This window comes from Pungitius pungitius, chromosome 16 (assembly GCF_949316345.1).
Source record: "Pungitius pungitius chromosome 16, fPunPun2.1, whole genome shotgun sequence".
NCBI classification, from domain to species: domain Eukaryota; kingdom Metazoa; phylum Chordata; class Actinopteri; order Perciformes; family Gasterosteidae; genus Pungitius; species Pungitius pungitius.
In genome coordinates, this window is record NC_084915.1 from 15,315,552 (window position 1) to 15,338,644 (window position 23,093).

The 23,093-nt window shown below is 45.5% G+C and overlaps 3 protein-coding genes across 4 annotated transcripts; 2 read left to right on the forward strand and 1 right to left on the reverse strand.

The window, feature by feature from the left end:
- The first annotated feature begins 76 nt into the window (after positions 1–76).
- Positions 77–7,739, forward strand: lrwd1 (leucine-rich repeats and WD repeat domain containing 1). The gene is made up of 16 exons (XM_037467670.2): positions 77–218; positions 1,196–1,282; positions 1,606–1,840; positions 2,389–2,508; positions 2,655–2,801; positions 2,896–2,988; positions 3,147–3,515; positions 3,758–3,872; positions 4,009–4,115; positions 4,313–4,526; positions 4,900–4,972; positions 5,182–5,328; positions 5,479–5,582; positions 5,795–5,956; positions 6,326–6,435; positions 6,783–7,739. The coding sequence occupies exons 1-16, from the start codon at positions 190–192 to the stop codon at positions 6,933–6,935; spliced, it is 2,265 nt and encodes a 754-aa protein (XP_037323567.2). The 5' UTR covers positions 77–189; the 3' UTR covers positions 6,936–7,739.
- Positions 7,740–8,452: 713 nt separating this feature from the next.
- Positions 8,453–16,164, forward strand: bckdk (branched chain ketoacid dehydrogenase kinase). The gene is made up of 11 exons (XM_037467692.2): positions 8,453–8,848; positions 10,505–10,573; positions 10,680–10,790; positions 12,285–12,332; positions 13,359–13,478; positions 13,600–13,698; positions 14,024–14,097; positions 14,343–14,471; positions 14,988–15,077; positions 15,287–15,442; positions 15,698–16,164. Exons 1-11 carry the CDS (start codon positions 8,600–8,602, stop codon positions 15,840–15,842), a joined length of 1,290 nt encoding a protein of 429 aa, XP_037323589.2. The 5' UTR covers positions 8,453–8,599; the 3' UTR covers positions 15,843–16,164.
- A 2,330-nt stretch (positions 16,165–18,494) lies between these two features.
- Positions 18,495–22,708, reverse strand: orai2 (ORAI calcium release-activated calcium modulator 2). Of its 2 annotated transcripts, none has more exons than XM_037467699.2 (3): positions 22,341–22,708; positions 20,811–21,091; positions 18,495–20,037 (listed from the first exon to the last, which is right to left on the reverse strand). In XM_037467699.2, the coding sequence occupies exons 2-3, from the start codon at positions 21,072–21,074 to the stop codon at positions 19,453–19,455; spliced, it is 849 nt and encodes a 282-aa protein (XP_037323596.2). In that variant the 5' UTR covers positions 21,075–21,091; positions 22,341–22,708; the 3' UTR covers positions 18,495–19,452. The 2 variants fall into 2 exon arrangements, with proteins under 2 accessions (XP_037323596.2, XP_037323597.2); XM_037467700.2 differs by having other exon boundaries at positions 20,811–21,046; positions 22,341–22,707.
- Positions 22,709–23,093: the final 385 nt, after the last annotated feature.

The window sequence follows — 23,093 nt, forward strand, 5'->3', positions numbered from 1 at the left end:
CTTGTTGTACTTTAGTATTGCAGTAACTTTTACTCAAGTAAGATATACGAATACTTTCTGGGCTGGATGTGGGCTTTATTGGGCTACATTGAGCCTTCCAGGCTCTGCTCGGGGAAAATAAACAATGACGTAGAACCAACGTAAGCCCCGCCCACCGGAAGTACATAGCTTTTCCCCGGGAAAGCTCATATGCTTCAAGACAAGTTGATGAACTGTCTGTAAGTAATTTTAGCCATAAATATTAACAAATCGATTATTATTTTTTTGCTTGTTGATGGTAAACGATTGAGATGTGCACGTAAACTCACGAATAATTGTTTTAGTGTTCGTAATGTTGAGAAAGTAGCCTCAAGATGCGAGGAAAGTAACGTTAGTGCTTTCAACGTGGCTGTTGCAAAGTAACTAATTTTAAACTTTGAAGTCTTCTTCAATTTCGAACTTCGATTTAGAACAAGTAGGTTTTAAAAAGTTGTATGAGGTAATCCGTTTAAAACCGAGAGAAACACTGCATTAACTAGTGTAGTATTTCCCAGCCAGGTAATACATACCCCCAACGTTATGTGTAAGTAGTAGTGAAGTACTAATTTAATTAGGTTATCCACTTTTATATAATTATGTAGACCATACACCCCTAGCCAGGATCACCTCAAAACTACCATCAACCATAGCAGATACAAAACATGCCCCCCCACCAAGCCCAGTGAGTGCAACGCCTTTGAGCAAATGAGCAGAGGTCGTAGTATGACTGCACCCACTGGAACAAAGAATCCAAACCTGAAAACAACAATAGTAGGACCCCCGTCTACAAGATAACTAACTATACACTTTGTTGAGTTTGTTTCGATAGGGAGTATGTAAGGCGTAAATAATTAGTCAAGAATATTTCCCCATTGAATACATTAGCTTTGGTGTTTTCTGAATTTGATAATCAACCAGAGGAAATACAAATGCAAGCAAGAGTAAAAAAAGAAACACAACCAACCCTACTCCTCGAAAGTTGGGGTGTGGTTAGGGCTCCCCGCTGTGTCCCCATAGGTGGAAGCACCCCATTGTGGATGCTGGGTGTGGTGTAGAGGTGTGACGGACCTGAATCCAACAAAAGAAGAGGGCACTGAACAAACTCTTTACTATCCCTACTTCGCTGCGCAGTATTTCCTCTGCTAACTTAAGTCTGGAATCGTGGTCTTTTCTACAGAAAAGCAATGGAGAAAATAACAGAGAAGCTGTTACTGGAGAAAGGCTCTCCAAAAAGCAACAAACTGGAGCAGATCAAGACACTGAAGTAAGCAGGTTTTTGTTTTTTTTAGGGCCACTGCAGTATTTGTGTTGTGTGGCGACTCCAGTGTGGAGCAAGAAGCACTCTGATTGCATTTCCACGACTTCACGTTGAATAAAAAAAGATGACGACATAAGTTCAACGTGGAAGATAGTTGGAAACAGAAGTTGATAGAAGAAGATTATTTCAAACAGCAAAGAAACTTTTGTTTTGGGGGTGTTGTATATGCTTATGTGATTGGGGAGTTTATTTTAAAGTAAAGAGAAAGAGTTGAGTCTGGCTTCCTTACCGCTGGGACACGCTGACCCGAGGTTTTTCTTTACCCTCAGTTTATCCGGCCTGGGACTGAAGCCCCAGGACCTGCCTGTGCGGCTGCTGTCCCGCCTGCGGTCCCTGGAGCGCTGGGATCTCTCTGGGAACTCCCTGCAGGCGTTTCCGAAGTCGCTGGAGCTGCCGGCGCTTTGCTACCTGGACCTCAGCGACAACCAGATGGAGGATGTTACCACGCTGGAGCCTCTCAGCAGTCTGCAGGAGCTCAAGATGGAGGACAATCTTTATATCACTGTGAGGATGGGGCGGACGCTCTTCTGTTTTCTCACAATGCCGTTTAATTGGGGGATATTTGATAGTGGAAAGGAATCTTTTCCACTATCGAATCTTTCACCCAACTTTTGGTGAGGCGTAACTTAAACGTCAAAAGGCTCGTTTGATGGAGCTCCTTGAGTGGAGCGAGAAATGATCCATTGTTCTCTTGTGAGTAGCCAGTCTTTCACCCATGAGGTGGAAAATGACCAATCAAGCTAGCTAATTGTGTTGCATGCAAACGGTCGCATGCGCTTTGTGGTCATCACCTCACAGCCAGGAGTTTCAGTCCGGGTTTCCCTAATCCACTTTGCATATTCATTGTGTCTTGAGTGGTTCCCCCCCCCTTCCCCCTGCAGCTGAAAGACATTTAGACTGTGTTTACTGGACACTCTGTTGCCCGTAGGTGTGACTGGTTGTCTGCGCTCTGTGAGAGACCGATTACGGTGATCAAAATCAATCACCATGTCCTCTCCAAACACCTCACTGGCTCTTAGGTTTTAACCGGCATTGTTGTTTTGCTCCCTCAGGTTAGTGATAATTACAAGTTGATGGTGTTGTTGCCCAAACTGAGGATTTACAACGGTAAAGATGTCAGCACCTCGGCCAACCACTTGCGCTTTGTCTACAGTGAGAACCTGAGGACCAGGGTATGGGACTGATTATTTCCTGATGTTATTACATGTTATTAGAACTGTTATTCCAGTAATCCAGTAACACAGTTAGGTCGGAATGTCTCCTATTCCTGCACAGTTTTATTGCATAAGCAATGTCCTTTTCCCTCACTTTTTTTTAGATTATTGCAGTGTGGGAGAAGAGCTTCTCTCTCCCGGATCCCATCACGGCGGAGAAATTGTCCGCCTTGGAGAAAAGCTTTGTCAGTACCGCCCGTCAGCAGGTTAAATATGGACCCAGTTCAGTCAGCGACTTCACCAAATGGAGGGTAAGTTCCTGATGTTGGAGACATTTCTGCTCTTCTGTTTTTTTTTTGGTGTGGCCCTCTTTTCATTGTCTCTCCGTGTCCTTCTGGGTTTTAGGTGGAGATTATTGCTAAGGAGTATCTGCGCTCTCTGACCGAACCAAAGGAAGAGCCGGAGTGCAAAGCCTCCACGGACACTAAAGAGAGCAGTGTAAGACCTCCGAGGATGACCGGCTGCAACGTGTCATCTGTCATTGGGATTCTGAGACCGTACAGTTACTTGTACGTGCAGGACGTTGTGTAAATGATTCGCTCTGGATTTGCTCTAAAGCTCATTTTGTTTTTCCCCTTTTTATTTCTTCCCCCTAGACGGTCTCGACGCCTACAAAGAGGAAACAAAACCCATCCGTTGACACCAACATACGCCTGACGCCTCGCAAGAAACTGCGCTCCGACCTCCCGGCCTCCCCAGCCGGAGCCAGTCCCTGCAAGTCGGCCCTGAGCCGCAAACTGCAGACGCTGAGCCAGAGCCCCGCCGTCAGGGTGAGCCCCCGCAAGTTAAATCAGCCTCCCGCCACGCCGCCCGGGGCTCAGACAGGGGCGCAGGCGCCGAGGAGAGGGCCTAAAGTGCGACAGGCCAAGGAGGACGCCGGGGCTCAGACAAAACTGAAGAACGGAGCGGAGCCGCGGAGGGACGCTGACTGGCTGTCCTCGATGAAGAGCTGCAGCAAGACACCGGTAATGCACACAGTATACTTTTAACCAAGATCACGTGTCTATGAAGTGTATTTTTAGCCCTGCTAGAAGCCACTGTCAACAACATGCAGCTTTACATCTGCACAGCAGTATTAAATGCCCGGCTATTGGTATTATCAGATTGTCATGTCATGAATGTCCCCCCCCTCCACCACCACCACTCTGCTATAATCTCTTCCTCTCCGTCTTCCCCTTCCGTGGTGTGTTTCCGCTTCCTCGGGCAGCCGGTGCGCCTGAAGCCTCTCCACGTCCTCCAGTGCCACAGCAAACAGGACAGCTCGGAGGACTTCTCCACCCAGCTGTGGGCCTGCGCCTTCCAGCCGCTGCCAGACACCACGGGTACGCTTCAAGTTCCCAGCCCTTCATCAGGGCGTACCCAAGGCCCTTTATCCAAATGAAAGTCTTCATGTCTGTGGTTAAAGCGTTCCTAGAAAACCGGTATTATTAAGACCGTGCCCGTTTCATGTATCTACAGGTGCTGGGGGAGGGAGCCGTTTGGTTGCTACCTGTGGCGGAGACTCTCTCTGTGTGATTGACTGCGAAACCGGTATAGTGATGAAGAAGTACAAAGTTCCTGGAGAGGTTTGCTCCATTACTCATCTAATAACATTTTTCTAACTGGTAGATTCCGTCATCTACACATCTCACTGTGCCACTAGAGACATTCTGACCCGAATGCTAACATTAAAGCACTTCATCTATTAAGTTAGTTTTTCTATTAAGTTATCGTTTTGATATGTTTTGTCTGACGTCTGCATCTGTCCGTTTACCCACAACAGGAGTTCTTCTCCCTCTCCTGGTCCACCGTGCTGATGTCCAGAGGGGGCGGGGCCTCGGCTGCTCGACACTGCAGCGTCCTGGCGGCCGGTGGGAAGAGGGGGCTGGTCAAACTGATCCACCCCAGAAACAACGTGGCCTACGGGGAGTTCAGGGCCAGCCGCAAGGCGCTGTCGGTCCTCCGATTCAACCACCACCAGGGGAACTTCCTGTTCAGTGAGCCACGGTCATTTTGTTACAGCATAACAACGAGCAATGTGTGGCTGACGCCGTTTAGAGGTCCGGCTTCATCAGACAGATTGAAAAATAACCCTCCCGGAGTCCTGCTTTGAGTAGTATTTAGAAGAATATTAAATGCACATTGTTGTCCAACATTAAAATGAGGCCTTCCCTGACATGTGACGCATTGCTCGGACAACATCTGAAATGGCAAAGAATCAAGTTGCAGTTGCAGACTTATTATTATTTTATATCCATATGTTATATTCTGAAGGGGCGCCTGTGTTCAGACTCAACATCTTTGTTTTTTTTTGTTTCTTTTTGTCCTTGTGTGAAAACTTCACTCACCAGTCTGCTCTTTATTTCGCAGCTGGCTCATACGATAACAAGATCGTGTTGTGGGACATCGGAGGAGTGGACAGCCAGTACAACTACAAAGTTGTGTGAGTGTGAATCCATGGGAAAGTCACTTTGAAATCCAGCTACACAAATTCTAGTCTATACATTTTTTTTGTTTTTTGTTTTAAGGAATCAAGTTGTGTGTCTAAAAGCAGATCTACTGCGCGTTAGATTAGTATTCCTCCCCAGTACTATTCTGTTTGTGAAGTTTCCATGCTGTGGTGGTGAGAAACTTTTGTGTTTGTCCCCACAGACAGCTGCTGGTGTTGGACATCAGCACCACCCCTCTGCACATCTGCCTCCCCCCCGCTTCCCCCAGCTCCCACCTCCTGACGGCCTGCGAGGACGGCCTGCTCTGCTACGACACGCGGCTCGGCAGCAGCAACAGCACCACAAAAAGGTAAAGGCGGCCACGGGTCTCCTTGTGTCCATGTAGGAGTCTGTGTGCTGCAAAGAGCTGGAGAGAGAAGATCTTTCTTATAAAAAGGGGAACAAAGGGACAAACCCTCGGTGTATAAAGCCAGTAACATTTTTTTTTGTTACTCACCAGGACCAAAGAGATGGAGATAACGTTCCCCATCTATAAGAAAGAAGACAAAGACCATGACTACCACACCATTGACGGCCTTAGTTTTCTTACGGATGACATAGTGGGTGAGTGAGGCTCTTGCAGTACACTGGTCACCACTAGATGTCACTATAATTGTGTCTTTACAACCATGACTTCCATTTTAACTTTGGGGTCAGTCAAAGTCAGGTCAGGCTCTTTTGCATTTCAATCCTATGGTTTACAAAAATAAACTTCTATCCATCACGTTGCTAAATCTTTCCTCCCCTTTGCACTTTTTGTTACTATGGACGTCTAGCCTCCAAGAACTACATGCATTGCTCCATTTATTTGTGGAGCTGGGGCGGGACCAAGGCCCAGCGGCCCGACAAGAAGGACCGGAGCGTTTGTGCTGTGGTTCTGGCTGAGCTGCAGTGGGCCAACACTGAGATTCCCTACCTGGCTCTCAACACCTGCCCAGGTAAGTCCCAGGTCATTGGATCCGTAAAGCTGCCTTTGCTTTTTCTTCGTCGAGCTTTGATAAATGTGTTATGAAGCTTAATTCAGTTCAGTAAAAAGTTCAGTGTAGGCTTTCTGATAATGACAGAATTTCTTTCATTTGTTTTTTCGTTTATGTTTGTTTCTTTTTGTCCACAGTTCAATTAAACCATTTTTACATTTGCAACTGCAACTTTATATACTTTGTAGTTTGCTCTGAGTTCTGCCCTAGCTAGAGAGGTATATTACTTAATACACAAAAGTATATTTTGAACACTGTTCACTGTTTTTACTAAGCGTGTGTGTGTGTGTGTGTGTGTGTGTGTGTGTTTGCTCGTTCCATCTCCCTAAGGCCAAGCCTACGTAGTGTGTGGTGATGACAAAGGCAGGCTATGGACATACAACATATCCAAGCTGCAGAAAAGCAGTCTCCACACAGGGAAACCCATTCTCCCTACTGAGGTACTCATCTCCTCTCAAGGCCTCGTTAACCATTCTACTCTGCTTTCCCACAGTATTCTAGGGGAACCATCTGATAATGTAATAAAAATATTATATATTCCTAGTAAGCCAACAGACTTTGAATGCTGATTTTGGAACATGTAGACATGACTAAATAAACACCTTATTGACATGTCATTAAAGATGTCAGGAATTTGCCTCAGTGAGGTTCTTAAAAAAACAATCACATAATTGGATGTGCAGATCTGCTAAAAGAATTGCCACTTTGGATCTCGTGTTCCCCAGAGATGTGTTCATTAACTTACCAGCACACCACTGACCCGCTAACGTGGTCTTTGTTTGGGCAGATGTTGGAGTGGCCGACCCCGGTGAGGAAGAACCACGGCCAGGTGGAGGGCCCCTCCATCAACAGCGTAGCAATGGACCCTGAGCTCCACTTCCTGGTGGCCCTAAGTGACAGAAACATGGTGATCGTGTGGAAGAGGGAGGAGTCCGTCTGAGCAACACGCGCTGCTAATGTCCGTCTGCTAGTCCTGAGTGGAGGTCGGGGTTTTTGATGCAAGTTAGGGTCATTTCGATTCTATTAAATTAATCGTTCAGTCATTATTCCCAAATGAGGAGACACCCATGGTGATTGAGGGTACAGTGTTACAAAGTGGCTGTGGTAAAATTCCCAGGAATTCCCTGTTTGGATCCGGGAAGTTTGATTCCAAAACTTTCCTGCAGTCCTCCAGATAATCTCCAGGAAAAAAAAGAACAAAATGTGAATCTTTAAGAGATTCACAAATTGTAGTAAATGATCCAATATGATGCCTCCCTGGAAATGCATTGGCCAAAGTAACTGGAAACAGAAGATATATCTTTTAGATTTAAAGTTAAATTGCTCAACTTAAATAATTGCATCAAATGATTTAATTAATTTTGCACCCAAGAACAAACACATAATGAACACAGGTTTTGACACAAGTGGAATTTGTTTTCTGTGCATACATTTATTTTCTTCAAATGTACATATTGAATGAGCCTCGCCTATACTTTTAAGGTCAGTCTTTGGACCTTGCTGTTATGTAATGACCTGATAACATGACGGAATGCAAACACACCTCACTAAAAGGTCAACACTGGGGTGAGGAGTAGAGGCAGAGTAGATATGCAGCCTGGATACTGATCGCTAAGATAGTGAATACAGCTAAATGTTTTCTTTCTCCCTGTCTCATCCAGTAGTGCTGAACAGACTGTATGTTTCTGGGTGCAACTCAACACGTTTTTATTTGTTGAAGTTGTGCCAATATATTGATTTAATAAATCAAATTAATCAATTTTAAAAACGTATTTCATTATTGTGTGTGTGTATGTTGGTGCATTGCATTATATTAAGTAAAACATTTTAATTTTAATGTCACCTTTTTTTAATAATTTAATGTATCACATGGTCCATTGCAGAGTTGGTTCTCATTTTTTAAAATCAACATCTGCCCAAACTTATTCTTTTAAAAACTCACAGTGACTATCTACACCACGACTTGGGAAATATACCATGCACTTAAAATATGTTGTGTGCGACTGAAATGGACAACTTTAAATTATGTTGTTTGACATTTATCCTGCGAAGCTTGTCAGCAGCTACAATAGCAGAATACATTTACAATTCATAAATTCAATTATATAACGTGCATTACTCAGAAATGGCCCTATGTGCATAATCATTACTTTTTGGGGGGGGGGGGGGGGATCAATTATCACGTGCTCCACCACCGGTGAGGATCAAAGTTCTTGTCTGCAGTACAGCCTCGAAACACCAGGTGAGAAATATTGGGATTGTAAGCACGCAGAAGTGCAGACCTCCTCGGGGTCGCAGCCTAGAATACTTGTTGTTATGAATGTTCCTAGCAGTTGAGTACATGGGGGGGCGGGGCTGGACGGGGGTGTTGGCTCCGCCTCATACTGACCGATTGGTTCAGCTGTCGTGACGTCACCGCCAGATCCCCCCTCACTGGCCAATGCGCACAAAGCCCTTTCTGTACCCACTCTACTGTACTCCGTTACGTGCCTTTGTGTGCACCATTTCGACGCAATGCTAATGGCCTCGAAGCAAGCCGCCGCAGCCGTTTAGTGCAAGAACGGGAAGAGGACAGCCCTGTTCACTCAAGCGGCTCGGCTCCAAATGCGCCCGCGACTGGCAGGTATAGCGTCGGAGATGCTGAGCGGGGCAACCTGCGGGGCCAAGCCGGGGCTCGGCAGCCTCCTGCTGGCCACCCTCACCAAAACAGTGCCGCCGATGTCAGGCGTGGTGGGTTGCCGCAGATTTCGCTCCACATCCTCGATGCACGGATTATCGGAGATGGCCAGGGAGCGGTCGAAGACTGTCACGTCGTTTTACAACCAGTCCGCGATAGACGTTTCCGCCGAAAAGGTAAGAACGGGCCGTTTGTGCCGGTGCACTCATCCGAAACGTCGCTCTTAGAGCGGTGGAGGGAGCGAGCTAGCTGCAACCGGCTTTAGCTTGATACTAATGCTAGCTGCTAGCTGTGACGCGTTCACGGACACCGATAAGGCAAGTGGATAGGAAGCTGTTTCGTATCTTTAAGCTAACTTAACTCGGTGAATTACATTTTTACTTGGGATACAAATGCGCGTCTAAGCTGTAGATTGCTGTCACCAATTAAATATGTGATTTAATATAAAATAATTTTCTTTATTCCAAATAAAACCTATCCAACGTCGCGTTATATTAAACACAAGTAACCTTGCTTTTCTTCGATTTTTTTTTAATATTGTGACAATGCATTGTTCGTGATCGTGGTTGTGTGCACAATTAGCACGCACATTAATGGTAACTCAAAAGTGACCGTTACGATGCCGCTATGTAATCGACTTCCAACCCCACCGAGGCCCTGAATGCAGCGCTGGTGTTCTTTGTGAGAACATTGTGTTTTTCAGCTGGCGACCTTCCGTAACAGCGGACGAAGTAACGCTGTCGTTTAACGAAATTTCCCGTGGGCTCAAATTATGTCTCTGCGAAGTTCGTGGGTCAAGTTCAGTCTGTCCACTACAAGTCAACTGGTACCAGAACTTGTACGTTGTTAGGTTATGGATTCAAATAAATGTTGGCAATTATAAATAGCTCTTTACCCATAATTGCTGAGAACACACTTTTTTCTTCTTCTTCTTCTTTTCTATTTTGTCACGTCAACAGAAAACCGCCCCCTTAAGCCATTTATTCCTTATTAATGACGTTTTAGGCCTGGTGAGAATATGAAGCACTCAGTGGTTTGTCACATGATTTCCAGTTACATGGATATGAATAGTCAGCTCCCCCCCCCCCCCCCCACACACACACACACAATAGGATGTTCATGGATCTTGGAATTTCCACTCGTGCATTAATGCACTTGAAAATCTCCCGTCACTTCTTACTGGGGGGTAGACGGCCATGATAACTTGCATTTACCTGCTCCGGACCAGGTAATGTTTAAGACAAAAACCTTTTTGTGGTGCACAAATATGGAGACGGTTTAGTCTTATCAAAGTCATGATCCCTGCAAAAAGAAACGCAGGTGCGGCTGCCAAATGCAGGGAGACATCTGGCAATAAATCACAGACTGTGAATGAGTACATCAACAGGCTTATAATATCCCTGCCCCACAGAGAGCACAAGAAGACCTGTTTTGCTGTTATGGAACAGAGTCAACAACAAATAATTTAATCTGTGTGTGTGTGTGTATATGTGTGTATATATATATATATTAGACGCTATGAATTTAGTCAAGTTTTCACATTAGGTATTGAATGGATGGTTAAGATGACTTCTTTTGTTAAAGATAAATACTGATATTAAAATAATATTTCTGAACTTGTTACTGAAATGTTTGTATAGTTTCTAGCACTGAGAGGTTTAACACAATAATACCCATCCCTGGTTATTTCAGATCGAGCACTGGTGGGGAAATGTTTTACAGGGGTTTCCTGTGTATTTAACGTTCATGTCTTTATGGGCGCTGCAGTGTCTCGGGAGCTGCTGTCCCGACTCTAAATGTGTGTCTAATGGCACGTGTTAATGTCTCCCCAGCCCTCAGTGCGACTGACCTTAGCAACCCTGCTGTATTCTGGGAAGTCTCCTGATGGCCACCACATCCTGGTAAATATTTCCGCCACAATGGAGGAAAAAAAAAAAAAGCCAGGGTTTTGCCCTTTTCCATTGACAAGCTCTCTGACCTCCCTGACTGGTCTGTGTCTGATCCCAGAGCAGCGCCAAGTACCTGCACAAGGAGCTCCCCGTGCGGATCGCCCACCGCATCAAGGGCTTCCGCAGTTTGCCCTTCATCATTGGCTGCAACCCCACCATTCTGCAAGTGGTAAGAACACAAATCACGAGACGCTCCGAGCCTGGCAGATGTTTATAAAAGGGGAAAAGGGACGCACCACTGGGAAGAGCCACTGAATCCGGATTCACAGGCATTCTTAGAAACTGAGAACGCTGCGTAGATTATACATAGTTTATATCTTACGTCTGTGAATGATACAGTGAGTTTTGGCCTCTTCTGGCGTTTTCCTGTCTTCGTGCACCATGGTAGTGGCTGGACTGGTGCCATAAATTCCTACTGTGCTCGTACAACATGTGCAGTGGCAGCAGGCCTAACCTTCAGTATGCAGGTCAGGGTGACCCGATAAGAGCTCGTGGTAGTGCTCCATCATCTTTCCATGGAATCAAATGGTGATGAAAATCGTGTATCATTGTATTGTGATGCACAATTATTTCATCTAAATCGATGAAAGTAAGTAAATGCTATATCCAGTTTCTTGTAAAATCTGATTGTCTTGCACTAAAGTTCTAAATATATTCACTAGTGTAGTTTTTTATTCAGAGAAGAGTTTATTAAATGAAGTGATTTTTAAAATTTATTCAATCACCAGAACACCTGCTATATGATGATATACATCCTTATTGAGATATTGCATTGCAGTTTGCTGTAAAAACAAAACCCTTGTTTTAACTTTAACTCTTTCACTAACCGTCAGTGGTTAAACTCGATGGAATCATCTCAGACCCTCAAGCAAGGACGTGAATAACAAGATTTTAGAAGGATTGACCAGTGCAGCTGGCCATCACAAATGTTTTGGTTCCGCTGTGAACCAGTGACCCTTCCTCCCAGTTTTTAAAAGCTTATCGCTTGAATACTGAAAACTGCACTGAGTATCCGTAGCAAGCATTTCCTGGAAAGACCCATCGTTGTTGAAGAGATCAAATGCCATTTTGGACAAACAAAATTCCTTTTAAATCCCCCCCCCCCCCCAACCCCCATTTCCAGAGGTGGCGGCGGCATGTCGTCCACACAGATGTCTCGGAGCGCGAGCTAATAAAAGCCCAAATCGCCGCCTGTCCCGTTTTCTTGTGGCTCGTGGCTTGCCCCCCCCCCCCCTCAGGGAGCCTTGGTTCGGACGGAACAACCGCCGCTCCGTTTCTTGTCTCACGCTGTTGAACCTTCACCCAAATTCCTTCCTCTCCGGAGCTCCTCTGTGCCGATTACATAATTCGCAGCTCCACTCTTTTGTGCGCCACCGGGGTGTAATGCAGGCCTTGGCGCCTTCACTCCCCCCCTCTGAGGAAAACAATACTCGAGGGCGGATAGAATTAGACGGAGGGCCGGGGCGTCTTCTCTTTTCCTTGTTTTTTCTACTGGGAAAGACTTGTTCAGCAACACGTGGAGCTGTACTGAAACGTTAGCCACGTGTGGGCATGTCAGTAGTGGCAGTGATGTGAGGGGGGGGGGGGCGGGGGGGGGGGGGGGGGGGGGTGTGAATGATCACAGTCTAACTACAGCCTCCACCTCTGCTGCCCTTTCTTACAGCATGAACTGTATATCCGAGCCTACCACATGCTCATCGACTTCCCCCAGGTGAGTGACTTATTTTATGCACGCACACGCACACGCACACGCGGGGTCATTAGTTTGTTTTCTTCACTTCTCTAGAAGCGGCTTTACGTGCAAGTTTAAACAGGAAGTGGAACATTTGTTGGCTGAGACTTTTCACCCGGCTGCACGTAGCGGCTCTCGTTTAGTTTGCTCAGCAAATATAATTGCATCAAATGAACCGAAGCGACTGCTGGATGTACAGGTTTAAATAATTGGTGAAAAACGAGATGCCAACATCAACGTTAGCTTCATTCAGAAAGTGTTTTGTTGTGCAATTTAAGGAGGCCTTCTTTAGAGAGAGAGGTTTTTTTTTTTTACTGCCAAGTGTCAAAACATTCCCCTCCCAGCTGTGTAAACCACACATTTCATCACGAAAAGGATATCGTTCTCATATCCATTGTCTTGAGTCAATGATCCGATATTCGCTGACATCATATTCGCCTGACGAAGCTGCGGGGAATTCGATCGGTACGAGACTACATCGTAAAAAACCACGTCAGTCCCAGGGATCCGAGCGGATTGAGTTTCAGTAAACGTGTGCCGTGTGAAATGGAGGTCCGTCCTCTTTAGTTTTATCTTGATTAACAGCGGCGGTGATGTTGGGTACCGGCTGAACACGTTTTCTCACATTTGTTCCTTTGATGAGCAAAGCTATTAATCAACCACTCCTCGATTTAATACTGTCATCTCTGTTCAGCACAGGGACATGTTTTGGTATCACATGAAGGTTTCCTCAACCGCACAGGTCACAAAGGGGAGGGGCTTATGCCCTTTGATCAGCTGAAACGTCTGTGCAGGAAATATATTCATCTGTGTTTTGAGTAGAAATGTAAATACTTATTCTCTTATCTTTGCTGAATTGATCAAAACGGGGTAACAGGGAGGCGCTGTTTCCATTCAAATCAAATATTCACACATCCGACAACAAGGAAACCTCTTGATAAAATGTAAATACAGTAAATCTTGTTTTTGCTGCTGATTTTGAAGTGTGCCTCGCTGCGTTTACAGATCAAGGATCAGGAGACGGAGGCTCGGTTCTGTAAGCTGGTGCAGCAGCTGCTGGACGACCACAAAGACGTGGTCACCATGATGGCGCAGGGCTTCAGGGAGTGCCGCAGGCACATCCAGGTAGGAACGCCTCGTCCAGCCCAGACTGCAGACTGCTCGGCCGCTTTGAATGAGTCCATTTTAATGTTCCAGGTCTCTGTTTTTCCGTGATTGGGTTTTTATGTTTTGACTCCCATTGCAGGACGAGGCCATCATTCGCAGCTTCCTGGATACGACGCTGTGCTCTCGTCTGGGCATCCGGATGTTGTCAACGCACCACCTCGCCCTTTACGAAGACAACGTACGTCTGGGTGTCATTACACTTCTTTCTTAAAACCTCTGTCTGTTATTTTGACTTATTTTGGTTATTAGTTGTCTCAAATGTTTCCAGTTACACCTCTCCAATGGCTTCTGACTTCTCCTAACTTGCTCTTTTTGAGTTTTGGGGGGAAAAAGGTCAAAAAAATTGAAAGTATTAGGTTGTAAAAATTTCGAAAAAGGAAATGAAATTCTTCGTCTATATATTTATATTCATTTGTTTTATTTTGACTTTTCTTTTGACCTTATGTATTTTGAAAAAAAAAGCCAAAACACATTTTTGCCTTTTTTTCCTGTTCTCGTTTCAGCCTGATTTCGTCGGGATGATTTGCAGACGTCTCTCCCCCAAAAAGATAGTGGAGAAGTGGGTGGACTTTGCCAGGTATGCAGCTTCTATTTATTCCTTACCTTTTTCGTTGCCTTTTTGCATGAGCCCCGTCCCGTGTTGACTGAGAGGAGTCAGAGTTCAGCTGATAAAACCCCCCAGAGGACACGCTGGAGCTGTCAATGAGATATGAGCAATCGTCTGTGTTTACCTTCCCTAATCTTATCTCGTGACCTTTCTTCAACTTTCACCACGCTCTAAACAATGTTCACACAGCCCGTTGGCTCCCGCTGTTGTTACAGGCGTCTGTGCGAACACCAGTACGGGAACTCTCCCAGAGTGAGGATCAACGGGCACGTTGCTGCTCGCTTCCCCTTCATCCCTCTGCCTCTGGATTACATCCTGCCAGAGCTCCTCAAGAACGCCATGAGGTGCCCTTACCTCCTATGTATATGTATATATATATATGTATATATTATATCAGTGCTGCCCACCAGTCCTTATTAGGTTCCCGCTTTGCTCTCCCACATGCGGGAAGGACTGAATGTGTAATATCTTGAAGATGAGCCGTATTATGAGAGTGTGGAACTAAAATAAGTCAGAAGGACCCGAGTGTGGGATTTTGTAATAAAAATCTAAATGCAACGCGTGCAACAAACAAACGCAGAAGTTGAAGTTTCGTTTGCTAAAATACAAGAAAACGGCACAGTAAAAACACGTTTTGGCTCGACAAAGAACCCATTCCAACTTGCAGCCTCAACGTGTTTTACAGAGCACAATGTTTGTTTACAAGAGGAATGAAGCCGACCGTGCATCATGTAAACGTGTTCCTCTCCACAGCGATTCTTCAGTAAAGTCACCCAGCGGTTGAATTCGGCACGCTCATGTGTTCTGGGGTATGTCGCAACGTTTCCCCCATGACATTCATGCACTCGTTGTGTCTCCAGGGCGACCATGGAGAGCCACCTGGAGACCCCGTACAATGTGCCCGACGTGGTCGTCACCATCGCCAACAACGACATCGACTTTGTCATAAGGTGAGCGGCCAGATGTCTGTTCTGTAGTCTAAAGGGGATGTACAAAAGCAAAAATCTAATCCACCCCCCCCCCCCTCAACTATTAAATCCAGCTGTGTCCATCCCTGTCAGTAGCAGAAAGACAGGCAGGGATTCTACAGGAGCCGATGATTCCCCCCAAAGCCTCCAAAAATAACGTCCCCCCCCCCTTTTACCCCTCTTTTTTTAAGGATATCCGACCGCGGGGGCGGCATACCTCACAACATTATCGACAAGGTAATGAACTACCACTTCAGCACGGCCGAGGACAGTGCACAGGATCCCCGGATGAGCAACCTCTTCAACAACATCACCAACAGCGGGAACCAGTCCAGCCCCATGCACGGGTGAGAGGGCACCGACGGTCCTGGGTTTCCCGGGGGGGTGGGGGTGGGGGGGGGTTGCGCACGCGCGTGGGGGGGCGAGATGGCAATTCTGGCGGTGTGTCTGGTGACGAGTGCACGGTGAAAGCAACCTGAAATAGTGAAGGGTAAAATAAAAGCCCTGAGAATCCAAGGCCGGCTAATGAAATGCCTCCAGGAGGCATCCAACAGAGCCTGACCCCCCCCCCCCCCCCCCCCCCGCCGTCCTGTGTCCCGCAGGTTTGGATTCGGCCTGCCCACCTCCAGGGCCTATGCCGAGTACCTGGGGGGCTCCCTGTCCTTGCAGTCCATGCAGGGCATCGGCACCGACGTCTACCTGCGTCTGCGCCACATCGACGGCAAAGGAGAGAGCTTCAGGGTGTGAAGATCGTCTTCCCCCCCCCTCCCCTCCCAGGAGAGCTGGCATGGACTTACAGGACTCTGGTCCACTAAGTGATAGCCCACGCGCAGTATTTCGGCAGAAACCTCCTAAATTCAACCGACCCATTACTTGTTTATTTTCTTTTCTTCGCCTTAGACCGATTTATAAGCTATGTTAGCTCTAAAGTTAATACTATCAGTTTTGTTTTTGTGTCCGGTGGCATGTGAATGTTGAAGGTTATCGATACAGACTGAGCACGGTAGTGTGTTGATGTTGATGTGGAAGTGGAAGGAAGTAAAGGAAAGAAAGAAAAAAAAAAAAAAAAGAGCTTCAGTTTTAGAGAGGCTTACTTTGAATACAACTAGGTGCAGACATTTCAACGCGAGACACTCCAGAACCCCCCAAAGTACACAAATCCTCTTCCATGGTGGTCATTATAGTTTTAATAACTCTACCCTTTTTACCCCCCCCCACGGAGTGATATTCTTCTACAGCTTAAAAAAAAATAAACAAAGACCAGCAGAAGCTGATCATCTGGTTTCTGTGTTGCATGCCTCGGTGGCCATCTTTTGTTCAGTAGTAGCCGCGTGGAGCTTTGTGGCCTTACTGTGTGCCGCTAGTCCTTCATCCGCATGCCGACCTCTCTTCGTCTCACTTCGCTGCCTCTGGCGCTGACTCGGAGGAACTCGTCTTGATTTCCCGCTCGACACTTTCAGCCGTCGTAGCAGCTTTTGACTTTATTTGAGAAAATTAACAATAAACCAGAGAAGTATTGTCTAATATTGTTCTTATATATTTTCTTTGGTTTTATCTCACTAGGTGTTTTTTTGGAAATATTTTTGCATAAGAACATATTTTTTGCACTGTTAAATATGGAAGTCTGGCTTAGCTAATGTTTTTAGTCATTATCATGGTCTATCTACTTTACTAACATCTCATCAACACGAAGACGCACAGATGAGTACAGAAACATGCCTTGTAATGGAAAATAACTCATGACATACAGATAATGGAGTCAAAATATTCAAATTGTGATCTCAAACTAATTAGCAAACCGTGGTCTCTCTGGGTACCCAGTTTGAAGTCAAATGATGCACTATAGAAGATCACCGAAGCCATAGACGACCACCTCAAGCACTCCTCTCATTTTGTTGAACATTCCATTCAGATCAACCAGACCTTTTGCTTAAGTTTATATGTTTGGAGTATTTTTTCACATTAAGAGTCGTGAGTTGCAATGAATAAGGTGGGACATTTATAAACTTTTGTTAAAGTCCTTTTTGAAATCCTATAAATATTTTACATCTGGCAAATTCAGCGACTCGTTCACTTGGCTTTGCGCTTGAAAATGTAAAATGAGTTTACATACAAATGTTTCTTGAGTCAAGATTTTTAGCTCAAAACACAAGTGAACTCTCTTAAGATGTATCCAAACACGATCTAATTTAATTTGTAAAAGGTTCATATTTGTTTTGACATGTAATGGAACTAAAATAGCCCCATCTAATTAAGCTAGAATGGCCTGTATTATTATTATCATTATATTATGATCTGTACCTGTGTTCTTGTTGAGGTGTTGTATGAATTCAGTTTTTTTTTTTTGTGGTTGCTTTGAAGGTTTTGCAATGCAGTTGATGAAGTTGCATCCCTTTTAGAGACGGTATGTCACCATCATCGTTTTTAGAGTTTCTTCTATTCAAAATTGTTTCTGGTGAAATGTTGATGGTGGTTTGTAAATTAAAATTTTGGCTGCCACACTGTGAAGTATGAAAAGCTTGCTCGCCCTCTGCTGGCCTGAAAATAAAAGTGCAGGCTCTTTCAAAATACTATTCTTTGGTAGTAGACGGGACGGATGGGTTTAAGGGGAACGGGGCTTACACCACGTATCAGGACATTTCTATTTTCATGCTCTCTGATTTTGTAATTTTTGAAAATAGAAGCGAGTCAAATACCACACAAGATAATTACAAGATCAATATTTGACTTTGTATTGGAGATGGAGTCATTTAACTAACATTCTGCCATTAATGACACTGAAATTGGTTTCAAAACATTTCTTTCGGTTGTGTTCTCTGTGACTAGACATTAAATCATACTTTGTTGGAATTTTGAACGTGACATTACATTGTTTTTACTTTGTCAATCACAAGTTGTATGGGGAAAAAAATCATCTATTGAAATAAGTTATAGGATAATATGCCCATAAGTCACAGAATATTATGTTTAGAAAAAGTTCTCAAAAGTTATTGTATTATGTAAAACATTTTTGCAAAGTCGCTAAAAAGGTTTTAAACAGTCATATAATTAAAGACATAGTATAGTATGCTGAAGAAAGTTTAGGATATAAAAAAAAAGACCATCTAGGCCCCACACAGGAGATCTGTGCCTCCTGCTGACTAAAAACCAGTCAAATGTGCAAGATCAATGTACCTGCAACATACATACTCATATTTCCTACTTTGTACGTGCCTTCGTTATAGCTTTACTGTTAAAACGATTTACCGTACACTTAACTGCGGAAGTCCTGCAAAAGTTCAAGCTGTGTGACTGAGACAAGAGACATTTATTAATGTGAGTCTTCCTTCTTGGCTCACTACACGTAATGCAAACATCTATCTTGCTTTTAAAAGGCCGGTTGGTCACAGACACAATACAAACGTTAACACGTTCTTTATTACGGGCTGTGAATTTCATCCTCCCAACACACGTGTTCCTTTGAGCGGAAGCAGAGACGAGACCAGAAGCTCAACTACACGTGCTCTTCTGCCTCAAAGCGAGCAGCACTTTGGTCATCTCATGTGGAATGTGATAACAGGTTTCTTATTCTCCAAAAACAGTAACACAATCGGAACCCGTTATTAAAAAAAAAAAAAAGAAGAAAAAAAAAGAAATGTCTCTTTAATGACCGCCTAAAGTGGAGGGGAAGGTCAGCGTTATGACCTCTAGCAAAGAAGAAGTACAAAATAGGCAACGATTCTGTAAGGCAAAACTATATTTGGACACTTGACACATTCATATTAACGAGTCTTCGTCAGATGATAAAATCTGAAGGAGAAAAAGGTTGAGGCATTTGGCCCTAACAATTTTACAAGAATGTAAAATAACATTTTAAGACTTTAGAAAGATGATGAGCGACTCTGCTCTTCACGACTCAAAGAAATGAGCCGACAGAGAGACCCGGCCATCACACAGGTCACATGGTTTGGCGTTTGGAGAGATGCCCCCTTCTTTGCTGACGCGTCGTGTCGGCAGATAAAATATTCAACCAGAGGCGCTTTAAAGAAACCACTCCTCAAAATGTAACTGGCTGTGTGAAACACAGACATGGCACTCAGAACATTATAGCCCTTTTTTTCTGCAAACCTTTTACATTAATCCTGGACTATAACGGATGTAACAGATCTAAAAAAAAAAAAAAAATGTTTTTAAAAAACAGACAGGGTCTGAACGCGTCTTAACCCAGAGAATAAATTAGCAGTCTGACGCTGCGCGACAAAAGTGAGGCGCTTTTAAAGCTGAATCCGAGCGAATGTCAGAGAAGAGATCTGAGTCACGGGGGGGCGGTTTGGGGAGGGGGTGGTCGAGGAGGGGGGAGTCCTTAAAGCCGCCGCCCTCACACGGTCATGAGGCCTCTTTCGTGGCCGTCGAGCTGGATCTTGATCTTGTGCAGTTCCTCGATCTCCTGGTGGTGGCGCTCCGTCTTGTGGCGCACCAGGGAGCGGTAGAAGTGAATGGTGAACACCACGAAGATCACCGCCACCGGGGCCATGATGATGGTGGAGGCCAGCGCCGCGTTCCAGCCGCTGTGGCGCGCCGGCGCCTCCGCGGGTCCGGTGGCGTTGGCGTCGCCCCCCGGGGGGCAGCAGGCCGTCCCCCTCTGGGGCCCGCCGGAGTCCACGGGCAGGAACTTCATCCAGCAGAGGAGCATCACCTCGACCAAAAACAGCAGGATGCCCAGCGCCGTGGAGAAGCCCCAGGCCAGCTCGATGTAGTGGTGCATGCGCTCGTGCGGCGACTCGCTGACCGAGTTGAGGTTGTGGATGTTGCTGACGGCCTCCACGTTGGGGAGGATGCAGGTGCTGATCAGCAGGGCGAAGAGGTGCACCGCCACCAGCACGGTGGTGCACACGCTGAAGGCGATGAGCAGCGCAGGAGGGTATTGGTACTGCATCTCCAGCTCCACCTCCACCATGGCCACCTGGATTTACATTTATTTAAAAAAGGGGACACGAGTGAGCAGGTCGCTTGTTACTGGGCGTCCGTTCTTCTGGAGGTTGGTCATCGGTAATAAAGGCTCATCAGCTGTGTTTTAAGACATCGGTCATAGTAGGAGAAATCCAAGAGAGGTAGATTTCTCTTGGTAGATAAAAATGACGTCAGTGATTCAAAACAGGTCCAATTTCACGTTTGATGTTTTGAACAGATCTCCTCTCATCTCTAACGTAGCATTTAGAGCAATCTACCTCCCTAAAACTGACACAAACAACACAATCAAAAGCTGCCAATGCTCACATGATAGAAGGTGGAGGCGGAGAACATTCTGCTTCACCAAGAATGAAAAATGACACACTGGGATTGCTGCATATTGGCTGTGAGGATCTGAACAAAACAGCACTCTGCACCCTCCAAACAGTTAACGTATTTATGATTCAACGGAAAAAAGGAACTCAGCGACACGAAGCGCCTCGGCTCAGCGACACGACGAGGGCATCATGAAAGCACAAACAGGAAGCTGGGAGACGGTTCGTGCGCACAGCTGAATTTCCGCACGGCACTTATGATATAATTACTTATGTTTCTTTTGGAGTATTTTCACGGTATTGAAAGAAGCAACAGATCAACCAGGAAAGCAGCTAAGAAACAAACGTTTCATTGGACGAAGGGAGAAAAAAGCGGTAGTTCATTATGAGGCTGTGTTGCACTTCGGCAGGTTTAAAAAAAAGGAAAAAAATAAAATAAAAAATGACTGACCATTGCAAAGCCAGAGAGCAGCGCGGAGGTCCGACTGGAGGCCTTCAGCTTGGCCCGGCTCAGGTAGAGCTTCCTCCAGGACAGCGCCTGCACCGAGTGGTGGTTGGAGCTCACCAGCTCCAGGTAGCTGCGCCGCACCCAGTCCCTGTAGTCCATGCCCCCGCCATCCGGGCAGCGCTCAGAGCCCCCCGGCGCCGGGGAACCCATCGGCACGTTCAGCTCGCCGCTCATGGCACCTGGCGGGTGTAAATGAGAGGCGGTCATGACGACACAAGGGACAACTGCAAGACACACAAAAAGAAGAAGAAAAAAAAACACAAAACATGTCGTGAGACGTTTCCTCTGAGCCACCGATCCGGTTCCCCCTCGTAGTAATGTTTGCTCAAACATCACGTCTTCAGTGAGCGGGGAGGAGGAGGAGGAGGACAGAACGATTAGGGAATGATTAAGTATGAAGACAAATAAAGGGAGTTTTGGAATGACAAGAAAATATTGTTTAACCTTAAATAATGATAATAAAACAAAAAAAAGGTTGATAATGAAATCTGAGCTTGTTGTCCTGCAGCTCTCTCTCTGCAGTGTTACATAAACCTTTAATAAAGCCATAATTAATTGGCCTGATCTCAGAGCTACTCAAAGTGATAAAGAACAATAAACTGGGATCACATGGGGGGGGGGGGGTATAGCTGAGAACATGAAGACGGGGGTATTACTTTGCGTAATGGTTTAATGAGGATTATTATTACATCACTGCCGGGTGCATAACATTAACCCTCAGATCGATCAGAATGTATGCCGGCATATTGTGAGAATTGATTTTTGCCCACATGACGCATGAACTCGGAAACTTGGTGCACGGTACAAAACATCACTTGATTTAGTGGTTGTCGTCGTTGTTTGTGCAACATGGCATGTAAATGTCATGTAAAATCCTATTTGAGCTCTTCTTTCAGCTCATCTCCAACAACAACAACACCAACTTTATGCTCTCGCAGCTTCTGCAAACGCATAATTATGCTGAAGTATTGCAACTGTTTTATTGGTGCAGCTTCCATAATAAAACTCTAGGAACTACAGCAGCTGTGGGTCCAAATGAAAGGTTTAGACGGGTGGCATAACCGCAGAAAGCTAAAGTACAAGTTCTAAAAGAGTCCCACCTGGACTCCTGCTGTGTCTCTCCCCCCCCGCACGGTGTATATTTAGCGCGCTGGTAACGTTAAGTTAGCAGGATCCGTTTACCGAGTTCAACTTCCAGAAAGCAGCTTCTGAGTCTGCATTTTTTTTTTTTACTCCACGTCCTCGTAAAAGCAAGCCGGAAGAGGACAACTGGTGGCATTAACATTGTGGTGCACAAACCGAGGAGTTGAACCGACTGCACCGTTCGTGTTCATAACCGGAACATTAATAAACTTAAACGCAGCTAGCCCATGGAGCGAACTGTTAGCTAACTACAGCAAACGGGTTGGGCTAATCAATTAGCCCGTCAGCTGTGCTACATTTCGTGCATTGGTGTAATCAAAACCCTCTTACCCGCGTGGTTGACGTGTCCTCCTCGGATGTGTTTCTAACTCTTTAAAACTCAAAGTGGGTCTCCTCTGCGCCCCCCGCACGACACGATGAATCGACAACCGCGTCGGAGCGAACCGTCCGCTCTGTTACTTCCGCTGCTCGGACGCGGTTATCTATTGACGAAGACGTCCCCTGTCGCCGCCATGTTTAACGAGTCCCCTCCACACCCCCCCCGCCGCGATGTTAGGTAAGTTCACCAGGCATGGGATCTTCCTACTTTTCCTGTTCTTTTTTTAAAATATATATCCGGGCCCCTGTCGCAGCGGAGACCTGAGGCAGGTGAGGTACAAGTACGGTCCTTTAGAAAGACGTTTCCGGTTCCTTCAAAATAAAAGCACAGGCGAGTCACATGGAGAAAAGGTGCCGGATCAAATCGTGTGACGTAACGACACGTTGACGCGGCAGCGGAATGCAAATACTGCAAGTACTTAAGTACGTACAGTACAGCGTTATATTTATATAGTTGTGGGGCATTTGGATAACTAATACAATATAACAAACAAACATGTTAAACATTATTGGATTCAAATTGATTGAATGATGTCCCACACTCCCTAGAGGCATTGCATTTCTCCTTCCTAGGCCTCAGCTGAGAAATGCTACTTCAAGAGTCCGAACAATTCTCAGGCCAATGTTTGTTCTTATTAAGCAGAATACTACTACGTTTGTATAATGTAATTAAGGAAATGTTGTGTTATATGCCAACCGGTTTCC